This window comes from Ornithorhynchus anatinus, chromosome 3 (assembly GCF_004115215.2).
Source record: "Ornithorhynchus anatinus isolate Pmale09 chromosome 3, mOrnAna1.pri.v4, whole genome shotgun sequence".
NCBI classification, from domain to species: Eukaryota; Metazoa; Chordata; class Mammalia; order Monotremata; family Ornithorhynchidae; genus Ornithorhynchus; species Ornithorhynchus anatinus.
The window spans coordinates 13,536,756-13,559,779 of record NC_041730.1 but is presented as its reverse complement, the minus strand read 5'-3'; the positions used below and the strand labels follow the sequence as shown (position 1 = coordinate 13,559,779).

The 23,024-nt window shown below is 44.1% G+C and overlaps 1 protein-coding gene across 1 annotated transcript; it reads right to left on the bottom strand.

Annotated features, from left to right (window-relative positions):
- Positions 1-2,030: 2,030 nt before the first annotated feature.
- WEE1 (WEE1 G2 checkpoint kinase) lies at positions 2,031-22,602 on the bottom strand. The gene is made up of 11 exons (XM_007658326.2): positions 22,062-22,602; positions 18,739-18,944; positions 16,896-16,962; positions 16,641-16,813; positions 14,743-14,864; positions 10,320-10,466; positions 6,486-6,581; positions 6,288-6,373; positions 5,160-5,330; positions 4,935-5,080; positions 2,031-3,398 (listed from the first exon to the last, which is right to left on the bottom strand). The coding sequence occupies exons 1-11, from the start codon at positions 22,590-22,592 to the stop codon at positions 3,245-3,247; spliced, it is 1,899 nt and encodes a 632-aa protein (XP_007656516.2). The 5' UTR covers positions 22,593-22,602; the 3' UTR covers positions 2,031-3,244.
- Between the last annotated feature and the right edge of the window lie 422 nt (positions 22,603-23,024).

Here is a 23,024-nt window from a genome sequence, read left to right as displayed (position 1 = left end):
GTGTTCGGCATCCACAGTGATGGAGAAGTCTGGGAGCGGACCGGCCTCAAGGATGGGAAGATGAGGAAGCTCAGTCTTGCTCATGTTTGAGTTTTAGGTGGCGGGCCGGACATCCAGGTGGAGATGTCCCGGAGGCAGGAGGAGATTCGAGCCTGAAGGGAGGGGGGAGAGGACAGGGGCGGAGATGTAGATCTGCGTGGTCATCTGCGTAGAGATGGTAGTCAAGGCCGTGAGAGCGGATGAGTTTACCGAGGGAGTGAGTGTAAATGGAGAACAGAAGAGGGCCAAGAACTGACCCTTGGAGGAACTCCAACAGTTAAAGCGATGGGAGGGGGAGGAGGCTCCAGCGTAGGAGACCCGAGGAATGATCGGCCAGAGAGGTAAGAGGAGAACCAGGAGAGGACAGAGTCCGTGAAGCCAAGGTGAGATAAGGTATGGAGGAGGAGGGGATGGTCGACAGTGTCAAAGGCAGCAGAGAGGTCAAGGAGGATCAGAATGGAGTAGTATTCAATCAATACTATTGAATGAATGAAATGAATTCCCCTGCCCACAGTGAGTTTACAATCTAGAAGGAGATACACACATTAATATAAATAAATAAATTGTGAATATGTACATGAGTGCTGTGGGGCTGAAGGAGGGGATGAAAAAAGGGAGTGAGTCAGAAGATGCAGGACTGTGTGCAGACCACTGTACTGTTTGGGAGAGTATCATAAAATTGTGTAAGACATGTTCCTGACCACAACATGCTTACAGTCTAGAGAGGCATAAAGACAATAATAGAAAATTAATTAGACAGGTACATAAGTGCTGTGGGGCTGAGGGAGGGAGGGAATAAAGGGCGTACTCAGGAAGGGGCAGGGAGTTAGGGGACAGAGAGCATTTTTAAATACCATTGATTGATTGAAAATTTGACAGTACTTTGGATGTATTGTGCAGTACATTTTCCCCATTGACTTGTTATAAATTTAGATCCATTCCGTAGCAGTTCCCAGTGTTTCCTCCACCACATCCACTACCATCTGAATTTCACCTCGTGGGAAAAGGACCATGCCTCCCCCGTCCCCCCGTCCCCCGCCCCGTGGAGTCTCCCAAGTGTTCAGGTCAGCATATAGGTGGCACTCAAACCCCAAAATGATAAATTTATAGAAACCACCTTCACCTTTTAGTCATATCAGTTAGTTTCCCTTTTCCTCTATTGCCCATAACAGTTATCTTCAGAAGGTCCCTAGACTCCTTTCCCCATCTTTTGTCAGAAGCTGTGTCAACCCCATTGCCAGTTACCTTAACTCCGCTGACCCTGAGGACTCTAAGCTTTCCCACCAGCCTCTGGACATAAGCTGGTTGTGGGCAGGGAATGTGTCTATTGCTGTGTTGTACTTCCCAAGCACTTAGTACAGTGCTTTCCACATAGTAAGTGTTCAATAAATACCATTAATTGATTAGGCTGAGGGGAGAGTTCTACTTTTCTTTAATATGTTGCTTCTTGGGATTGTCCCAGTGACTGCTATTAAATGGGGAAAAGTCACCCTATAAACCCTCCTCCCCCAGTTCACCACTACTAATGAATGCCAGAAAATGCATTACTTCTAGAGACAGTGAAAGGAAAAAAATCAAAAGTAGCAACTAATCTCATTATGTAAAATAATATGAAGTAAAAGTATATCCTCCAATTAATTATAATGCATATTAACGTGATATTCTGGAATTGGGGGGGGGGGTTGACCAAGGACCATGTTTGAATCAAGTATTTAAAAGGGTACAAGGATATGTCATAAACAATTAAAAAGAAAAAACAAGAGATTCTTTTTAGAATGCTCAAGGCCAAGAAGTTTAGAAGAAAGTAGAAAAATTATGTCCATGAATATCTTAGAATAAAAAAATAAAACAAAAAGCCCCCCAGAAATATAAATTACCAAAATGGCAATCAAAACTTCCAAAATAAAGGGCAGTAGTTATGGAGATCTTGATATGCAAAATCAAAGTCACGACGAGACTTTGCAATGTAGGTACCACATTTAGACAATGTATTAAGCTCAGACTGACTTTTAATATACTGGTCAACACTAATAAAACACAAGTCAAACAGACGAGTGTGCACGTTTTAGACAAAACATTCGTTAATAGACTTTACCTGTAATATTAGTCAAAAAGACTAATTACAGTTCAAGAATAATCTGAGAATAACTTGGACTAGGCAGAGGTCACTGGCATTCAGACTGCAGCTTAGTACAGTATCACCAAGATCAATTATATTAACACATGGAAATTGAGAAGAAAATGGGCAAAACATTTAAAAATAGACTAACAGTACAGCCGAAAAAAACAAATACCTTGGGGGGAAAAAAACATAAAGTAGAGGGTGGGGATCGTCGTTATGGGAAAAATGACAAAACCAGAAATAATTACACTACATTAATATAGAGTTTGAAAGACAAAAGAGGTGCATCATCATTTCCAATGCACTAGGCTTCAAAGAGGCGAATGCTGCTTTTCATCAGCAATTTCACATAATTGTTTAACAGAAAGCCTATTCACAACAATGATTGTTTTTAATGCTACAATTTTACAGCAATGACAAAACTAAAATAGCAGCAAATTCACAAGCAAGTACTTCCATGGGTTTAACTGTCCCATGGTTTATGCAATGCCTACAAAGTGCTCCCAGTTGGATACAAGTAAAATTCACAATTTAAAAAACAAACAAACAAAACCAAAAACCCCCCCAAAAAAAAAAAACAAAAAACCACCCACAAAAAAAAAAGTTGACACCAGGTATATTGAGGGTAGGTGCACTGAGTGCTCAGCACTTCCCTTGGTTTTGAAAGGCAGAATCTGAATTTGCAATAAAGCCTTGAGTCCTTTTTACAGGTAACTAAGGGAAAGAGACCTTTTTATTACAATGCAGTAACAAATGAAAAGCAGCACACCATCAGAGTGGTGGACTCCCGGACAGTGTAACATCGAACAGTAACTGTAGGCTGATTTATGATTAACATCCTGGGTCCTACGTAAGACAGACCAGCTATAAGGTCAAATATAGCGATGGTCAAGATACAGCTTTCAACTGTAATTTACAATTTAAAAATTCTAAAAGCTATTTTAGTAAAACTATAAACATTGAAGAGTGAATTCTTCTTTAAACTCCCCCAAATCCTCAGCCCAAATGATATGATTTCATTCTAGCTTGTTTTCACAGTTTTGGTTTGTTTTTTGTTGTTGTTTTTTTGGTGGAACAAGGACGTCAATATATAGTAAGGCTAAGAGAGCGATTCATTTTCTTTCCGATGAGTCGAGACGTTCTGTTACTCTGCGTTGCAGACCTGGTTGCCATTCTATCTGTGAATAGTGCTCTTTCCTCTGCTGCTGCTTTTGCCAGCTGTGCCTTCTTCAGTTCTCTGGAACGGTATATAAAATCAGTTAAGAAACTTAAATTCTAAAAAAAAAAAAAAAGGCAAAAACCAGAGCTAGCTAGGAAAGCCAGCTACCTACAAATAAGTGTGACTTAACATAACTCAGATGTGTAGAAGGAACTCAATTTCTACCTTGTCAACAATAAAGTCCAGGATGGAGACCTCTGAAAAAAGTGTTAATTTTTCAGATGTAAAGACTCAAGAGAGAAAGCTGAGGGAAATCTAGGCTTGCTCTCATTTTCTTTGCACTAGCAGCCCTAGTTTCACTTTTCTGTTCTGAATTTTAAAATAAAAAAATGTGGAGGTTTTTTAAGCCAGTTAATAAAACAATGTTTATGACTATTCATGATAGAAGTCTGCCTGGGGAAATTACACACTACTCAGTGATTATCTGTGGTGTGGGAAATCCCCCTATTCAAGGTTTCATGATATAGCAAACTAAATCTTAATTTTAAGCTTAAAAAGTCATTGGTTTTTGAAGGGGAAATTACACTGGCCAAAAACAATGCCAAAAATTTCCCATGAAATCACTAAGCTATACCTACACATCAGCCTTCACACTAAACTTACCAAAAGAGTGCCAGTATTGATTTTATTTTGCCATTTAATGCCTAAATTATGTTTGTTTCCTCTTAGTTACCTTACCAAAACATAGCTTTCCTCCAAGATTCAGATTCTAGATTTCTGAGATGCAAAGGTACAATGTGCACTGATCATTTTGACTAACCTGCATTTCACTTTAAAAAACAGGAAAAAAAAAATTGAGAAAATGACTCAGGCAAAAATGAAACTGCACTCAGCACAAACTGATACTTATATTAGTTTATCTGGAATTTCTATGCCCCTTTAAATGATATCTAGGTTTTAGGAACATACATTATGTGTAACAAAATCTGTATGCTGTACTAGTAGTGTGGAGTAGTAGATAGAGCATGGGCCTGGGAGTCAGAAGGAGCTGGGTTCTAATTCCAGCTCTGCTGCTTGTCTGCTGTGCAATCTGGGCAAGTTATTTCACTTCTCTTTCCCTTAGTTACCTCATCTGTAAAATGGGGATTGAGACTGTGAGCCCCAGGTTGCTTGTATCAACCCTGGCACATAGCTCTTAAATACCACAATTATATTATTCTAATTTAAAAGGTAAAAAATTTTCTCCAAAGTCAGTCTAGACTTTATTAAGTTTCAAATCTAAAGTTCTCTCTTTCAACTCTCTCTTTGAAAAGTCTAAAAGAATAAGAAGTCATCTCAAGTCAGATTTGCAAATTATTATTTTCATACTATTTATTAACCAAGCACTGTATTAAGCACTGGGGTAAGCACCAGATAATCAGGGTCGAACACAGTCCCTGTCCCACACGGGAATCACTTGCTGAAGTAGGAGGGAGACCAGGTGCTGAATCCCCATTTTACAGTTTAGGAAACTGGGGCAGAGGTTAAGTGACTTGCCCAAGGTCAAACAGCAGGCAAATGGGAAGAACTGTGAAGGGGGGGGGGAGGGGGAGGGGGAAAAAATAAGCAACTTACTTCTGCAAGAGTGAATTTTTGAACTTTTCAGCATTCAATTCTATTCGCAACTGTTCTGCACTCTTCCTGGATGCTGACAGCAGCACTGAGTGTTTGACTAATGCCACTGCTGATGGTCTTCTCTCCGGATCTGGGTGAATCATAAGCTTTGGGGAGGAAAAAGAAAAGTGTAAGGCAACAAAGACCAAGCAGGTATAGCTTAATAAAGTAAAAGACAAGTCTTACTTTTAACAAATCTGTTAATTCTTGGGAAAGCACTTGTGGCATCCTGGGCAGTTTTCCCTGTCGAATTTCATGCCACTGGTCTCCATTGGTGGGAAGCGGTTCAGCTCCAGCAGCACATATCACAGTAAGAGCAAGAGCAAAGATGTCGGCTTTTGGCAAGTGAGTGTAATTCTATAGAGTAAAGGACAATTTTGAAAAGGTTAAGTGGGAAAGAACTTGGGAGAGTTTCTTTAAAAAAACATAAAACAAAATTTTAAAACCCCTACTATTCTCAAGGAAATTAAATTACCAAACAGAAGGCATGGAATGAATGCCATCGATAAATCCTCTTACTGAGTGCTTGCTGTGTTCAGAGCACTGAACTAAACGCTTGGGAGAATTCAATGCTAAAGCAGCAGTCATCTCTAGGATTCTTTCCTAAAGCAATTGCAGATGTATGATTATTCTAATTTCAAGTGTACTTGAATATCACCACTTAGATGGGATCCACAGAGACTATACGGTGTATTTTTGAGCTTTATATCATTGCTGCCAATGTGCCCATTTCTTAAAATTACAAAGTTTATTAAGCACTTACTGTGTCCTAAATGTTGAATACAAGTTCATCAGATTGGGGATAGCTCCAGTCCCCAAGGCTATCTATTTTATCCCCATTTTACAGATGAGGAAAACTGAGATCCAGTAACATTAGAGAATGATCCAGGCCAGTGGCAGAGCTGGGATTAGAACCTGGTTCTCCTAGCTACTAAGTCACGCTGCCACCTCAGTCATTTAATTTTCTTTCACTCCTAACCTGCTCTCCCTGATTTAGATCTTAGCCACCAGAAACTTCTGGATGACGACCACCACAATGGAGGATACTTGGTTAGTTCAATTGGCTAGGAGTTGGGGAAAAAAGTAGTCTCAGCACCTGGTTACCCCCAAGATTGTTACTTTAAGAAAGCAACTCCCATTTATCTCCCCAACAAATGGGAACAGCTACTCCCTGCTTCATTTTCAGATTTAACGTTGGTGTGGTGTTCTGTGAATGAAGGGTGTAAATCATCCCACCCCGAGGTGCATTTTTGGGAGCCAGAAAGTTTTTAGACTGGCAAATGACTACCCACTAAATACAATATTTTCACTCACCTCTTGTAAAACTTCATTTGCCAGAAAACGACTATCACCCTCTTCTACCTGTGGACTAGACATTCTAGTTACATGTCCAAGGTCACCTGCAGTGGGGAAAATGAGAGGGCTATTAAAAACAAAATACACGACACCCAAAAAAGTGCTTTAACAGTTATTCAAGCAACAGTTCATTAAGCAATTACCCTGTTTTCTTACCTATTTTAAAAATAACTCTGTTAGATGACCATTCATCTTCATCTCCTTCTTCAGAAGTATTACCTGGGACTGATGTCCTCGATATGAAGATATTACCTGCAAAATAAAATATTTTTTAAGCATTAAATCCAAAATAATTGGGTCCTACAACCTCTGCACTGATTTTTCCAAGACGTCACTGGGAAACAACAATAATATTTGTTATGCACTTTTTCTATGCATGCACTGTACTAAACACTGAGGTAGGTTACAAAATCATCAGGTCTAACACAGCGCTCACATTATAAGTTAGGAGGGAGGACAGGTATTAAGATGAGGGAATTGAGGGACAGAGAAGTGGCTTGCCCAAATTTACACAGAAGTAAACGGCAGAGGCAGGATTAGAGCCCAGGCCCTCTGATTCCCAAGCCCACGCTCTTTTCAATAGGCCATGCTGCCTCCCTGTTTCAAAGATCTAATTTAGCCAATAACATTTTAGCTTGTATGTCATACATAGGAATATTTTTTGCTCAAACTCTATCTTCTACAGCTGGCCCTTTTATTCAGTGTTCAATTAAAGCCAAGGTGGCATTCATTGCATGCCTCCATATCCACAACACTGTACCTCTACCTTTCTCAGAAATTAAGCAATTCCTGGAAAATGTCTCTATGCTTATTTAGGGCCACCTGATAGACTGAAACGTTTTCAAGACTCTCCTCATGTCTTTACCACCAGCATATAATGGGGATACTTGCTCCTAGACCTCTTAATGTGGAAGAGAAGCATCATGGCTTAGTGGAAAGAGCATGGGCTTGGGAGTCAGAGGTCGTGGGTTCAAATCCCAGCTCTGGCATTTGTCTGCTGTGTGACTTTGGGCAAGTCACTTAACTTCTCTGTGCCTCAATTACCTCATCTGTAAAATGGAGATTAAGACTGTGAGCCCCATGTGGGGCAATCTGATAACCTTGTATCTATCCTAGTGCTTAGAACAGTGCTTGGCACATAGTAGGTGCTTAACAAATACCATTATAGAAAAGCAGCAAGGCATAATGGTTAGAACATGGGCCTGGGAGTCAGAAGGTCATGGATTCTAATCTAGCTCTGTCACTTGTCTGCTGTGTGACTTCAGGCAAGTCACTTCACTTCTCTGTGCCTCAGTTACCTCATCTGTATGAGGATTGAGACTGTGAGCCCCACATGGGACAGGGACTGTGTCCAAGCCAATTTGCTTGCATCCACCCCAGTGCTTAGTATAGTGCCTGGCATATAGTAAGTGCTTAAAAAATACCAACTATTATTATTACTACTAAACCGGCATGCTAGCTCTCCTGGACTTCTCATCTGTCCTTTGTCATCATCCTGCCTGAACTATGGAGATGTAGGAGATAGCTGTGGGAATGGAAAGGCCTGCTAATCAGATGGACCTACTTCCATTCAAGAGGGATGAGCACAAGAAGGGCCCTTAGTGACTTTAAGCAGGAAATTCATTTGTTCACCAAAATGTCTGTTCCAAACACTGCTTTTAGTTGGAATCAAAGATGACTCATCTATAGAACACTGCTTTTGAGTCCATCAATTTTTTTTTTAGTCACAAGTTACCGCAGAATGGCTTAATGGAAAGAGCAGGGGTTTGGGAGTCAGAGATCGTGGGTTCTAATCCCAGCTCTGCCACTTTTCAGCTGTGTGATTTTGGGCAAGTCATTTAACTTTTCTGTGCCTCAGATCCCTCATCTGTAAAATGGGGATTTATACTGTGAGCCCCACGTGGGACAACCTGATTACCCTGTATCTACCCCTGTGCTTAGCACAGTGCTTGGCACCTAGTAAGCACTTAAATACCATCATTATTTTTATAGGGACCTGGGTTCTAATCTTGGCCCTGCCATTTATCTGTGTGACTGTGGGCAAGTTACTTTAACTTCCCCATGCCTCACCTACCTCATCCATAAAATGGGGATAAGAACTGGGAGCCCCGCATTCGACATGGACTGCGTCTAATCTGATTATCTACCCCAGCATTCATACAGTGCCCACCATAGTAAGTGCTTAACAAATACCATCTTTAAAAAAAAAAGGGGAGTGGGGCGGGGCGGGGCAAAAAAATACCCTAGGAAAAAAATCAAGTGTTTACTGTTTTAATGCTTCCTGACTGGCTCAATCAGTAACGTTTTGAGGCAAAGTACACATTCTAGGTACTGCGTACTACACAGGTTTCATTCGCCTTTCAGACCTTAACTACCTATCCAGGCCTCACATCTATATGAGTTAAAGATTATTACTTATCATCACAGGTCTGTTGAACTGAATGTCCATCTGAAAAGCACCCCTTGTGTTTACAGCGCCTTGTCTTCACTGAGTGACACTTTTAGAGTTGCCTTTAAGGTCAACCCATTCTGGCAATCTCCACAGATTTGGATAATGTACAACACTGCTATCACAGTTGGCAGTTCAACTGTACTTCACATTTCCTTCTTGCAGATAGACATGATTAATGTTTCAAAAGCCCTGAGCCACTTCAAGGCTTAGCCATTGGAAACCTGATGAAGTCACTGGAGCACCCATCTCCCCGCTTAACCTCTCTGCAGTTCTATCAGTTCTATGGGTACACGAGTTAATTCTTCATCCACATTTTCCCGAGGAGATAGGGTTGCTCGGTACTTTAACACCTCGAGGGTGAGAGGGTATAGGACCGAATAAATAGGAAGACTGCTGCTGCAATGCTCCAGCAATCCTGTGCCTTGCACTTTCGCCCGTCACAAGAAGCACCGATCGGATTAACTCAGCCCTTATGTTCTGCGACTGCGTTGTGGAGCACCCACATCACAAGCTCAAATCCCAGGAGTGGATGGGCTGGTCCACAAACTGACCCCACTCCGTCATCACGTCCCCAACTCGGGCTCCCTGGTAGCACAGCATAGTGGATAGAGCCTGGGCCTGGGAGTCAGAAGGACCTGGGTCCTCATCCCGGCTCTACCACTTGTCTGCTGTGTGACCTCGGACAAGTCACTTTACTTCTCTGGGCCTCAGGTTTCCTCATCTGTAAAATGAGGATTGAGATTGGGAGCCCCAAGTGGGACAGGGACTGTGTCCAACCTGATTAGCTTGTATCTCCCCCCCCAGTGCTCAGAACAGTGCTTGACACACAGTAAGCGCTTAAATACCATCATTATTACCACCAAGTGCAGACTCGGTCACATGAGCCGGTCCCCAGCCACGCTGCACAAACCCAGATGAGGGAGGAATACGGTCTACCACCTGTGCAACCAAGGATGTGCTAATGACTCCCTGCAGCCCAGGGGAGGAACTCTGTCTGATGTGACACCTCCGGGGTAGTGATGTCTTAAGGACATAAATACTGCCGCTCCTTTCCAAAAATTCTTCTTACAAGATGTAAGTATCAGTTCTTGCATTTTATGGCCTTTTAAATGTTTTTCTCCAAAAGGAAAACCTGGTCTCGTGCTACTAAACATTACCCTGAATTTAATCCCTGTTTTCTGTTATGTCATGCTTCCGATTCCAAAATGGTTTCATTTATTCATTCAATTGTATTTACTGATCACTTGGTCTGTGCAGAGCACTGTACTAAGTACTGGGGAGAGTACAAAATAAGAATAAACAGACACATTCCCTGTCCACAACCATTTTAGCAGTTCTAAAATATAAGCTTTGGTTTGGGGCGCGCACGTCAAGTTCCTCAAATATGCCTTCTAAAATGAAACAAAGGCCTTTAAAAAGTTAGCAATGGAGTCTGTATTGGGGAAATGATGCAATCACATGACCAAAATCAAATTAAAAGTTTATCCAGAATAACCACAAAAACCAAAACTACCATCGAAATACCATTCTCTACTTACTAGGTTTTATATCCATATGCACCAAAGACATTGAATGGATATATCGCAAGCCCCGGCCAACCTGCAGGAGGAGATCTTTCAGTTCTGCTTGAGTATAATAGTTCATACTCCTGTAGTTCTCGCTTATGGCATCAGCTAAACTTCCACCTACCAAAACAAAGACAAGAAGTTAGGGCAGCCAAGAAATGAAATTAGCATTTCTCAAAACATATGATGACCTTGTTTCTGATCCAAATATAAGAAACTGAAGGTATTACATTCTCGCAGCAACAATGGCCACAAAGCACTAGCTAAAATCAAATATTTGAGAACTGGTAGACTTTCAAATACTATATATATATGCAAAAATGAATAAAAAAGAAGCAGAGAAGCAGCGTAGCTCAGTGGAAAGAGCATGGCTTGGGAGCCAGAGGTCACGGGCTCGAATCCCGGTTCTGCCACTTGTCAGCTATGTGACTGTGGGCAAGTCACTTCACTTCTCTGGGCCTCAGTGACCTCATCTGTAAAATGGGGATTAAGACTGTGAGCCTCACGTGGGACAACCTCATTACCCTGTATCTACTCCAGCGCTTAGAACAGTGCTCTGCACATAGTAAGCGCTTAAGAAATACCAACATTATTATTATTATTAAAAAATTAACATGCCATTATTAAAGATTGATTAAAGTAGCATAACAACTTCAAAATACCAAAATAACTAAGATTAAATAAGCCAAAAACAGATTTGCCAGGTCACTAGTATTCAGATATTTTATCTTTTTTTTTTAAAAGTACAAAACTACATACAATTAAAGGATCTCTTTCTGGCGAACCATATGTAGCCAGTGATTTTCCTGCTGAGAAGCAGCGTGGCCTAGAGGATAGAGCACAGTCTGGAGAGTCAGAAGAACCTGGGTTCTAATCCTGTCTCCACCACTTTTCTGCTGGGTGACCCTGGGCAAGTCATTTTAACTTCTCTGTGCCGCAGTTACCTCATCTATAAAATGGGGATTGAGACTATGAGTCCCATGTGGACATGGACTGTGTCCAACCTGATTAGCTTGCATCTACCCCAGCGCTCGGTACAGTGCCTGACACATAGTAAGCAGTTAAATACCATTAAAAAAAAGTTATATGCTAAATAGACTCTATATCTCTTAGAATTGTACTTACTGAATTAGGCACTTAGTACAGTGCTCTGCATACAATAAACACTCAATAAATATGACTGAATGAACTTTATATGTCCTTAATATCCCTTCTGAATTGTATCTTAGAAGCATGTTAATTGCTTATGAAGAAGCAATTTATGTTCTCAAAGAAGCCGAAGCAGCACGGTGTTAGAAGGAGCACTGCGTAATGGATAAGAGCACGGGCCTGGGAATCAGAAGGTCTTGGGTTCTAATCCCACTCTGCCACATGTCTGCTGTGTGACCTTGAGCAAGGCACTTCACTTCTCTGTGCCTGAGTTACCTCATCTGCAAAATGGGGATTGAGACTGTGAGACCCACATGGGATAAGGACTGTCCAATTCAATTTGCTTGTATCCACCCCAGCACTTAGGAAAGTGCCTGGCATGTAGTAAGTGCTCAATACCATTATTATTATCACTCTAATGATTTGCTACATCCTCTTGCAGCTTAAACCCCTCCTAATCACTATGTACAGATGGCCCCTTTCAGGGAGGAGCTCATCCAAGCCGAATCCTGTGCCAAGATCCCAGCTGCCAGATTTCCTGACCTTAGAAAATGGCTAGCAATCAGTCACCACATTTTTCCTCCCACTCCCATAGATATTGTTAATAAAGTTAATAAACTGTATCTGGACCTCTCATCTAGAGTTGGTGGTTTAGATCTGTCAACTCTTTCTATTAATTCTTGCCAGTAAAATACCCACTACCCCATGGTGCTGTGCTCCCTGATGATGACTAAGGAGAAACAGCTCTTTTATCTGAGAGGTTAACTCCAAAATTTTCAGCTATAAAATCTGTGAGTAAAGATGTCTTTATTCTGAACAGCAGAGTAAATAATTTAAAAGCCACGTAACTGTGGTAACTAACTAGACCTTGACCAAGCAAGCCCATTGAGAAAGAAGTTGAAAGCAAAATCAGGTAAGTGAACACCTCAACCTCCTGAATAAGAACACTACAGAAGGGATAGCATAGAAAAGTTTGTTACCTTTCAGGGTGAAGGTTCTACAAATCTTTCAGAATGCTCCTCTAAGAGAATCAGAACATTCACTGGTTTAGAATACTCCTTAATTCTTGTTTTTGTGGGGTTTTTTTTTTTTTTTTACAATTGGTGCTAAGACCTGGATAAGTTCCCTCCTTATCAAGTTGGCTGCCAAAACAACCTGCTTCCTAAACTAGAACTAAATTCTCCTAGAAAGCAATAAGCCATTCACACACCATTCTCTTTGAGATTGAGATTTTTAAAAGTGATGCGGATGGTTTCAGACTTTTCTTTGGGAAACAGTATTGCTTCTGGGAGGTGGTTTCTCGGAGCTGAGTTGAGAAGGTTAGGAATGAGGTGAAGCTTCCCCACCAAAGTGAGATGGAAAGTTATTTCCAGCATAAATACCATGAGGGAAGGAAAAGGAGACAAATTCTGCTGAAAAGGTAGTCTAGCAAAGACAACTGAAATCACATTTAAGCAATTTAATGTAAAACGCATTAAGGAACCAGTGAAAAAGCTCTTAGCCCAGGGACCTTGGGTATCCACATCAACAGTCTTCCTTGAGTTCCTTTGTTCAGAGGACTGAAAAACTTGGGGAACACAAAAAAAATACTAGAAAAATCCCTGCTCTTGAGTCTTAAACTATGAGGAAGACAATACAGAGATGAATGAACTATATTTAAGAATGAGAGAGAAAATATATACAATAGACAGAAGTGCACTGAACACAAAACTAGATAAAACACCATTAAGGGAGTGGTAGGATGACACGATTAAGAAGGTAGGGTATTAGAGATTGCTTCTTGAAATTTTTTAGGGATAATTTTGAAGAGGGAGGACATGGTTTAGAGAAACTGAAGGGGAATGGCGCTTAAACCAGTAAGGAGATGTGCTTGGGAGGTATTCATTCATTCAATCAATCACATTTATTGAGTGCTTACTGTGTGCAGAACACTGTACACTAAGCGCTTGAGAGAGTACAATACAAAAATCATTAAAAGAGCAAATGACATACTTTGACCAATGAATTTTCATCTTCCCACAAAAAAGAAGGAATAATAATACTCTCAGTGAAATTTTGCCATAAGGGTAGAAATGACAAATCATGTTGTTGGGGGGGGAAAAAAAAAAAAAGAGGGGCAGAGTTTGACAATAGAAACCACGAAGAAGAATTATTTTCAAACTAGGGTTTGTGCCAGGACTGGATCAGGGTTCTGGTCCCAAGCAACAGCACAAAGCCCTAGCCACAGCCACTATCAGGAGGGAGAAAGAGGAAAAAAAACTTAAGTCTCTCAACAAAGCCCTAGGAAACATCCACAGTCAAGGGGAGAGAGAAAGAAATCTCTACAGGAGAGAATTTAGTCGTGTTCGCTCCACGAAGAGAAGAGACAACGTTACTGAGGCACTCGCTTTGCTTTAATGATCTTAGTATGGATCTTAGTATTATGTAGGTATACGCTACAATTCGATATCTGCGAACTTGTGAATTGCTAGCTCTTGAATTCCTCCTTTTAGTTTCTTCTTGTGGCAAGCTGCCAACCCAGTCTATGACAACTTGGCATCTTGCCTTAACTAGAAGAAAATTGCAATCTCCTATCAAAGCTGCTGAAGTAGAATGTCAGTCTTTAAAGTAAATAAAACCTCTTTGAAACTAACCAAACGCCAATCTGCGTTGAGACGGGAACTCACATAGGCTCTACCCTTAGCTATAAATCATGCTACTTTTGCATCGCAGACATCACGAGCATAACTTTTCAAATTCAATGATGGATTCAGAAGTCTGCATCTGTTAGGAAATGCTAGCTTTCTGGTAGGTATTTTTTACAGTAGAATAGTTTAATTTTCATCTACACTAGATTTGAGATTGAGAGGCTACGAAAACTACCATTTGCTCCAGCTCTGCCTGCTGGAACCAGAACCAGGCAATAAAAAGGAGTATTAACTAATCACATGGTGCTATCAAGGACCCACGTTTTTTTTTTGGCTTCTTCACTGTTCAAAAACAAAGCACAGTCCTACGGTCTTATCCCATATGAACCTGACGAATGACTAATATATATAAAAGTTACCCTTTCTCCCTTCAGTTTTGGCTTTCATCTTCTAATCAATCAGTAATCGTTTGCCATTTAGACACTCACTACGCCATTCTTCCTCTCCGCCTTTAAGTACCGGTCACCTTTGTCCCAAGGAGTAGCCATGTTCTTAGAATTTTAACATTCGACAGGGTTGACACTAAGAGGTTGCCAAAGAAAAGCATGAGATTTACTTACCATTACAATATTCGTTCTGTATGAGCATATGATCGTCTTCTGCCCAGGCTGAGAAGTATCGAACCACGTGAGCATGCTGCCCCAGCACTGCATGTGCATAAACTTCTCTTAAAGCATTCTGCCTGGTTTAAATTAAAAGAATACCATCTCAATTTACTCACTATATTCATTCAAGACTAAAAGGAAATGTATTTCCTCCCCCCCTTTTACGCAAAGAGAAGCGTGGGCAGTTCTTTTGACAGGATTTTGCCGCTAGTCAGATGCAGGACAATTTCTCAGAGCAGAACCGGGACCTTCATCAACCTCGAACAGGCTTGACTCAACCAACCAATCAATCACATTTATTGGGGGCTTACTTTGGGCAGAGCTGGGTAGATCACAATGGGCTATTTGTAAATTTGGCTGAAGGGAAAAAAAACCTATCACCACCAGGTCGCTCCGTATTGGAATAATGATCAGAATTTCTAGACTGAGGCTGCTTCTCAACATCCCCCGCTGCTGCAGAGGCCATCAAGTAAGCCTGCATTCCCACATCAACACTTTTCACCACCATGTTCCAAGGATGCATGGACTACCGGGGAAGGTGGAGTCTATGTGCGGTACTAACTAGACAGTGGAGCAGTAACTTCACGTGAAGACCGAAACCATAAAGACTCCCATGGGTCAGGTGCTAGTTGAGAATGACTGTGCAACAGTAACCAAAACTCTCATTTTATAAAAACAAACTGCTAGATGCTTCTGGAAAGAGAAAGCCTGACATCAAACACCCCTGGGACCTTAAAGCCCAACAAAATCTGGACACTAGCATAGCACGCTAACTCCAAATGTTACTAGAGATGATGACATCACAAGATTTAATGGCACAGCCAGTGTGGGATTTTTGGAAAGCTGGAGCGTTGCCTCTGGGAAAAAAGGGAGTCATCCGGAAGGCAAAGGTCAATGCCTACTGTGCTCCATATTTTAAACTTTCATCCTAATGGATCCGTTCCATTTCTGCTGTACTTGGTAAAAATCATAGAGACAGCATGGCATAGTGAGAAGCAGCATGGCGCAGTGGCTAGAGCACGGGCCTGGGAGTAAGGTCATGAGTTCTAATCCCAGCTCAGATGACTTGTTTGCTGTGTGATCTGAGGCAGGTCACTTCACTTCTCTGTGCCTTGGTAACCTCATCTGTAAAATGGGAGACTGTGAACCCCACTTGAGACAGGGACTGTGTCCAACCTGATTTGCTTGTATCCAGTGCCTGGTACATAGTAAGCGCTTAATAAATACCATGATGATGATTATTAAAGGTTGCGATTTGATGAATTTGGAGTCTAAGACAATTTATCCTTATTCAGTAAGGTTCTTTTTGAGGCAAAGCCCTGCTATATGGCTATTAATAAAAATAATAATAAATAACTGTGGTATTTGTTAAATTCAGTACTTGGCACATGATAAGCACTTCAATACCACTCAAATAAAAAAATACTTTAGAAAGTAATAGGACCAAAGCTCATCCAATGTTTGACAGGAGGAACCACCGATCAAATTTGCAATCAGCATAGATATGCTTACAGACAATCTGGTTGAAAAGGTGAAAAGCCTCTACCAGATGCTGTAAGAATTTGACTTTTGTCTAAAAAAAAAACCTTAATGATAAGGGATAAATTGTCTTAGGCTCCAAATTCATCTTAATCATAACCTCTGATTTTACCAAGTCCAGCAGGAATGGAGGGATCCATTAGACAGAAAACTAAGTGTGGAATACAAATTTCAATTCTTATTAGTATAGATTCTAGTAATATTACATGATCACAGACTGGGCCAGAGAGGAAAAAAAGAATGAGTGGAATTTTTTTTTTTTTATGGTGAGAGGGAAGGGGAGGATGGGGATGGGGACTCGAACAGATACTTACTCATCAACAGAACCGGCCAAAGGCTTCTTAGATCGTTTTATGGCATAGATACATCCATCTAGCCTCTTCACACACTTAAAGACTGAACCAAATTCTCCAGACCCGATTTTCTCCAGCTCATGAAATTCAGATGCGTATCTTGAAGTCATGTTACTTTCTGTAATTGTAATTCTCTACAATTCAAAGATGGAGGGCAAATCATACAAGGTCAAATATTAGATTGAACAAAAAAAGGCAATAAGATTAGCTACCTACCTTGGCAGGCCTGGTTGCTTCATCTTCAAGCTCTCCATCACTAGCTTCCATGTCCTCACCACATGAACTAGGGGTGGGGGGAGAGGAGGGAACAGAGAAGGGAGAAATTGCAACTCATCATTTTGCTCCTCATATGCCAATCCATTCTCTGTAATCGCAACAACGCTGCTGTACATCCCTTCTCTATGTCCTCCCTCTGGTCCGAGACTCCATCCCCTTAGAAACCCAACAGTTCACCACTCTCCACACCTTCAACACCCTCCTAAAAATCCCCTGTTGTCAATGCTAGAAGTTGAGGCCTTCCCCGACTAAGTCCTTTATTTCCCCTTTTCGTCGCCCCCCGGTTTGACGACACACTTGGGCCTGTACCCCGCCTTAAGCACTTTGATATTCACCCCGGCCCCCTGACATTTGTATATGCATAGCTTTCCACTCTGTTATTTCCCCCATCTGCAAATTATTTTAAATATACCATCACCCCCTGTAGATTGTACACTCTCTGTGGGCAGGGATCACGCCTACCTATACACTATTGATCTGTACTTTCCCCAACTACTCTGGCACTCTGCTTTTAATAAACCCCACTGATAGACTGAGTCATCTCAGGATGAGCCTATGATATCAAACCCAACTCTGGCCCAGTCAGAAAACTAATGAGATGGAATTGTATTAGAAAACTCAAAGGAAGAGCCACAAAGAGTGAATAATAAATACATGGCTAATCAAATAACTGGTTCGCTGTTGAGAAAACTTCGGCCCTCACACACTTTAAAAGCAGCATGGACATAGTAGAGCAAATCAACGGGCAATCATTTTTAGGAATGATTCTTAATTGCCTGCTAACCCCAAAGCCAAAACTGCTAACCCTACACAGTTCGTTCTCCCACGTTTTCACTAAACGTAGCGGCAAGGAAGCTGCACAGGAATCAGGGCATCTCCTTTCAACAACACATTTCCTACCTTTTTTTGGAATGTGATGCAATACCAGAAGAAGCAGTTGTATTTGTGCGGTGTCGATCAAGGCGGGTGTACACGATTTTTCCTTAACACGAGGTTCACTATGAACGTAACCCCACATTAGAGAACTATCCTCGAAAGAAAATCTAAGCCCACCTTGAGATATAACATTTCCAAAATGTATTTATATTAATGTCCATCTCCCCTGCTAGACTGTGAGCTTGTTGCGGGTAGGGACTGTGACTACCAACTCTGTCACATTGCACTTTCCCAGGCGCTTAGTACAACGCACAGCAAGGACTCAATAATAATAATAATAATAATAATAATGATAATATTTGTTAGGTGCTTACTATGTGCAAAGCACTGTTCTAAGTGCTGGGGTAGATACAGGGTAATCAGGTTGTCCCTCGTGAGGCTCACAGCCTTCATCCCCATTTTCCAGATGAGGTCACTGAGGTCCAGAGAAGTGAAATGACTGGCCCAAAGTCACACAGCTGACAAGTGGCGGAGCCAGGATTAGAACCCACGACCTGACTCCCAAACCCGTGCTCTTTCCACTAAGCCACGCTGCTTCTCTAAGAAATACAAATGATTATACGGTACTCTCCCCAGCGCTCAGCATAGTGCTCGGCACGCAGTAAGCACTCAATAAATTCCACCGATTGATTCCCAAGTTTTGAACACTCTTCTCACCTCTCCTAAATCCTATACTAAATCACTGGATTTTTCCACAACTCATGCTTAACCACATATTCTAGGCATTCAGACATTTAGCTAGTTATTTCTCTAAGCCTATTTGAAAAAAAAAAAAAAACCAGATACACTGTAAGAGACTGAGGCAGAACAAGATGGAGTTTAAAATCCAAACTGTCAAAAGACTTACTCGTTCCAGTGTGTTCTCTTTCTGCGCCGACACTGCCCAGAAGAGTGAAGTAACATGGAATCTGGTGTGAAAGGGTTAATATTCACTTGTGGCGTCTGTCTCATGTCAAATCCTTGCTTCTCTGATCTTCCTGAACTCATAAACAGAGAGCCACCTCGCAGTTTAACAGAGCTGGAATCTAGTCCTCGAGCTTTGGAGAGCAAACTCTAGAAAGTTACAAGAAAATCGTCAGTCACTGCCCAAGATGAGGATTAAAAAAAAAAAACACACAACACAAAACAAAAAACCACCTACAGTTCTAGCCCCATGATTCCTTCTCAGTTTGCCACTTTATAGAGGACGAGCTATTTTCTAACCTAGATCGGCTAGATAGTGGTAATTACAATAATTTCCCAAGTTGGATGTTCATTTATCTTCTGCAGCAAACAGTCAAGGTCCAAGGGGAAGCCTGAATGCGGAATCATTATCCTTTCCCTAACTGAAGGGAGGCTGCCCGCATCAGAAAGAATCCTGACGGCAGAGGGGGGTGGGGAGACAAGGAAAAACTTCTCAACCCACTCAACACCTCCAATCCCAGAAGGTGGGGTCAGGCTGCCAGAGGCCTTCCCTTTTACCCTCCTTCTGTAAATCTCCTCCGAAGAGGGAGGTGGGATGGGCCAAGTCCAGCACTAAATACACAGGAAACGTTTAGCAGCACATGCTACCTGATATTTATGGCTGAAAAACACAGCGCCATAAACTGGTTAGCTGAAAACGGCAGTTAAGAATCTGACATGTTGACTCCACAGATGAATTAGCAAAATTTAACTGTTGGAATATTTGTCCTCCGAGGAACCACACTTTCATTAAACAAACTTCTGCACCGGACTTTCCCCAAACTGCACAGTGGGCAAATCGGAGAAATCTAGGTGGAAAACAATTTCCTTGATTTGTTGGTCAAATCTTGGGGTGTAAGGGGGTTGAAATCCCCCTCGTAATTGCGGATATTAGTACCTTTCCCACCCAGGTGTTTTGCAGTGGAAACGAAATGTAATCCACTCCAGTCCAAATAGAAAAGTGCCATCCGAACAGGACTAACAAAATCGAACATGAAGCCTTTCCTCTGACTTTACGCCTGACAGTTGGGCACCTCAACATAGGGAGTTGGGTTTAGAGCCCGAAGCCCAAAACAACATCTTCAAGTCTTGGTGAAACACTGCCCAGCTGGGATGGAAAACACATGCAACAAAAAAAATGTGGCGCAAACCTACGCCTTCGGTTCAATCCTTCGAAAAGTCAAATTGGGGAGCAGAAAAGGGGGCCTTTTTACAATATCGACCATTGATCCTCCAACCCAAGATCTGTACTAGCTTCTAGGATCAAGGGGGTCCCGGTGGAGGCTTTCCAAACCCCTCAAGGCCTCTCCACTCTGTGGGCTGGGACCCACGGGGCAAACTGGAACGGTCCCATGGGCCACTTGGAAACATGAACAAGTTCCAGGCGAAGCTCATTGTTCAGTTACATAATCTTAACGGCCAATTTGGGGGCAGGGCCCGCTGGGGGCGAGTGCCAAACTGCGTGGTGCTGAGCGCAGGGCAGGGGGGCGTGGAGGCCCTGCAGTTGGGCCTTTCTGCAATCCTACTGGGGGGCTGCTATTGATGCACCCCGTTTATTAAAAGGGTCCCCCCTCTTTTTTCCTCCTCTCTCCTGGGCACGTTTGTGGCCTGGTTTCCCCCCGGATCCGAGGCTTAACAGGAGGGGGTCAGCTTGGATTTGGGGGACGGTAGCAGCCCGGCTTCTTTCCCCTCCGATCGCCCGGCCCCGGACTGACCTCCCGCCCCCTTTAAAGCCCTACTGAAGGCCCATCTCCTCCAAGAAGCCTTCCCAGACTAAGTCCCACTTTTCCTCATCTCCCACTCCCTTCCACATCACCCTGACTTGCTCCCTTTGCTCTCCCCCGTGCCCCACAACATTTATGTATATAACGGTCATTTTATGTATTTATATTGATGTCTATTTGTATCGATGCCTGTCTCCACCACCTCCAGACTGCGACTTTGTTGTGTACAGGCCTGTCACTTTTTATTGCTGCACTGTATTTTCCCAAGCGCTTACTACAATGCTTTGGACATAGTGACTGCTTACGAAATACGACTGAATGAATGCGAGCTCGTTGTGGGTAGGGACTCTACTGTCCTCTCCCAAGCGCTTAGTACAGTGCTTGGTAAATAGAAAGCGCTTAATGCCATTATTATTAATAAATATGACTGAATGTGACTTCGCTGTGGGCAGGGACTATCTCTATTGCTGTATTATACTGTCCCAAGCACTTGGTACACTGCTCTGCACACAATAACCGCTCAATAAATACGAGGGAATGAATGGGAGGTCGTTATTTGCAGGGACTGGGGTGCTCTAGTGTCCTCTCCGGAGGGCTTAGTCCAGTGCTCTGCACATAGTAAGCTTTTACTAAATACGACTGAATGTGAGCTCGTTGTTTGCAGGGACTGTGGCGTTGTAGTGTCCTCTCCCAAGGGTTTAGTCCAGTGTTCTGTACATAGTAAGCGCTTCCTAAATACGACTGAATGAACGTGAGGTCGCCGTCTGCAGGACTGTGATGTTCTAAGTGCCCTCTCCCGAGTGTTTAATCCAGTGTTTTGCACACAGTAAGCTCTTGCTAAGTACGACTGAGTGAATGGGAGCTCGTTGCGTGCAGGGACTGTGATGTTGTGGTGTCCTCTCCCGAGTGTTTAGACCAGTGCTCTGCACACAGTAAGCGCTTCCTAAATACGACTGAGTGAATGTGAGGTCGTCGTGGGCAGGGACTGTGGCGTTGTAGTGTCCTCTCCTGAGTGCGTCGTCCAGTGCAGTGCACACAGTCCGAATGAGTGAGTGTGAGGTCGTCGTGTGCAGGGACTGTGGCGTTGCAGTGTCCTCTCCCGAGTGCAGAGTCCAGTGCTCTGCACATAGTAACCGTTTACTAAATACGACCGAATGAGTGTGAGTTCGTCGTGTGCAGGGGCTGTGGCGTTGCAATGTCCTCTCCGGAGCGCTCAGCCCAGTGCTCTGCACACAGTAAGCGCTTGCCAAATACGACCGAATGAATGTGAGGTCGTCGCGTGCAGGGACTTTGGCGTTGTAGTGTCCTCTCCCGAGTGCGTAGTCCAGTGCTCTGCACACAGTAAGCGCTTGCTTACTCCGACTGAACGTGCACTCGTGGTGGGCAAGGACCGTGGCGTCGCAGTGTCCTCTCCCGAGCGCTCAGCGCAGTGTTGCGCACCCAGCCGGCGGTCAGCAGGCATCAACCGCCCCCCCGAGCGCGGGAGAGGGGAAGAGGGTCTCACCTTGGGGGTGTGCGGGGTGTCGAAGAGCCTCAGCTTTCGGAAGGTCTTGTGCGGCGGGGTCCCGGGGTAGTCGGGCACCGGGGAGGCGGAGGCGTCCGGCGGCGGGCGGGCCCGGGGGGAGGCGTCCCCGCCGAGCGGCGACAGGGAGCTGTTGAGCAGGTAGGAGGCCGAGGGGGACTTGACCGGGGACGAGGAGCCGAAGCCCTCCTCCTCCCACGAGTCTCCCTCGGCGCCGGCCCGCTCCCCGTCGGGCGGCATCTCCTCGTCGGGCGGCGGGGGCGGCGGGGGCGGCGGGCGGGGGCGGCGGCGCTGGGGCCCGGGCCCGGGGGGGCTGGGCGCGGGCGGCAGCGGGGAGTCGGGCTCCTGGAAGGCCGAGTCGTCGCCGGTGCTGTGGCCGCTGCCCTCGTCCTCCTCCTCCTCCTCCTCCTCCTCGCAGTCGCTGCCGGGGGAGAAGATGAGCTTCTGCCGCAGCGCCGCGGCGGCCCCGGCCCGGCGGGACGGGGGCGGCTGCCGCCGGCTGACGAAGCTCATCGCGGGCGGGCGGGCGGGAGGAGCTGCGGGGCCGCCACGTGCGGGCTGCCGGCCGAGGGGACGCCGCTCGTTCGTCCGTCCGTCCGTCCTTCCGTCCTGCGGCCCGTCCGCGCTGAGGCTCCGCACTCCCGCCCGGCCGCGGCCCGCGACCGTTAGTCACGTGACCCGCCCGCCCCACCAATCGCCGCCCGCCTCCCCGTTTGAAAAAAAAGGAGGGCGCCGCCACCCCCCCCGCCCGCCCTGCCCACTACGACATTTTGGCGCCAACCTGCAGGCCCCGCCCCCTCCCCCCGCCCCTTTTTTCCCGCCCCCTCCCCCCCCGGAGGAGCCTGCGGGGGCGCCCCGACCCGTTCCTTCCCTCCTATTTACTGAGCGCCGGCCGTGCTCCTTCTCACCCAATCGGATTTACTGAGCGCCTCTGTGCTTATTCGT

Coding starts and splice junctions, on each gene's coding strand:
- WEE1 (XM_007658326.2), bottom strand. CDS start 22,592: ATGAGCTTCGTCAGCCGGCGGCAGCCGCCCCCGTCCCGCCGGGCCGGG. Junction 14,865..16,640: donor TTGGCCGGTTCTGTTGATGA/GTAAGTATCTGT, acceptor AATTTAAACCAG/GCAGAATGCTTTAAGAGAAG. Junction 10,467..14,742: donor ACAGAACGAATATTGTAATG/GTAAGTAAATCT, acceptor TTGTTTTGGTAG/GTGGAAGTTTAGCTGATGCC.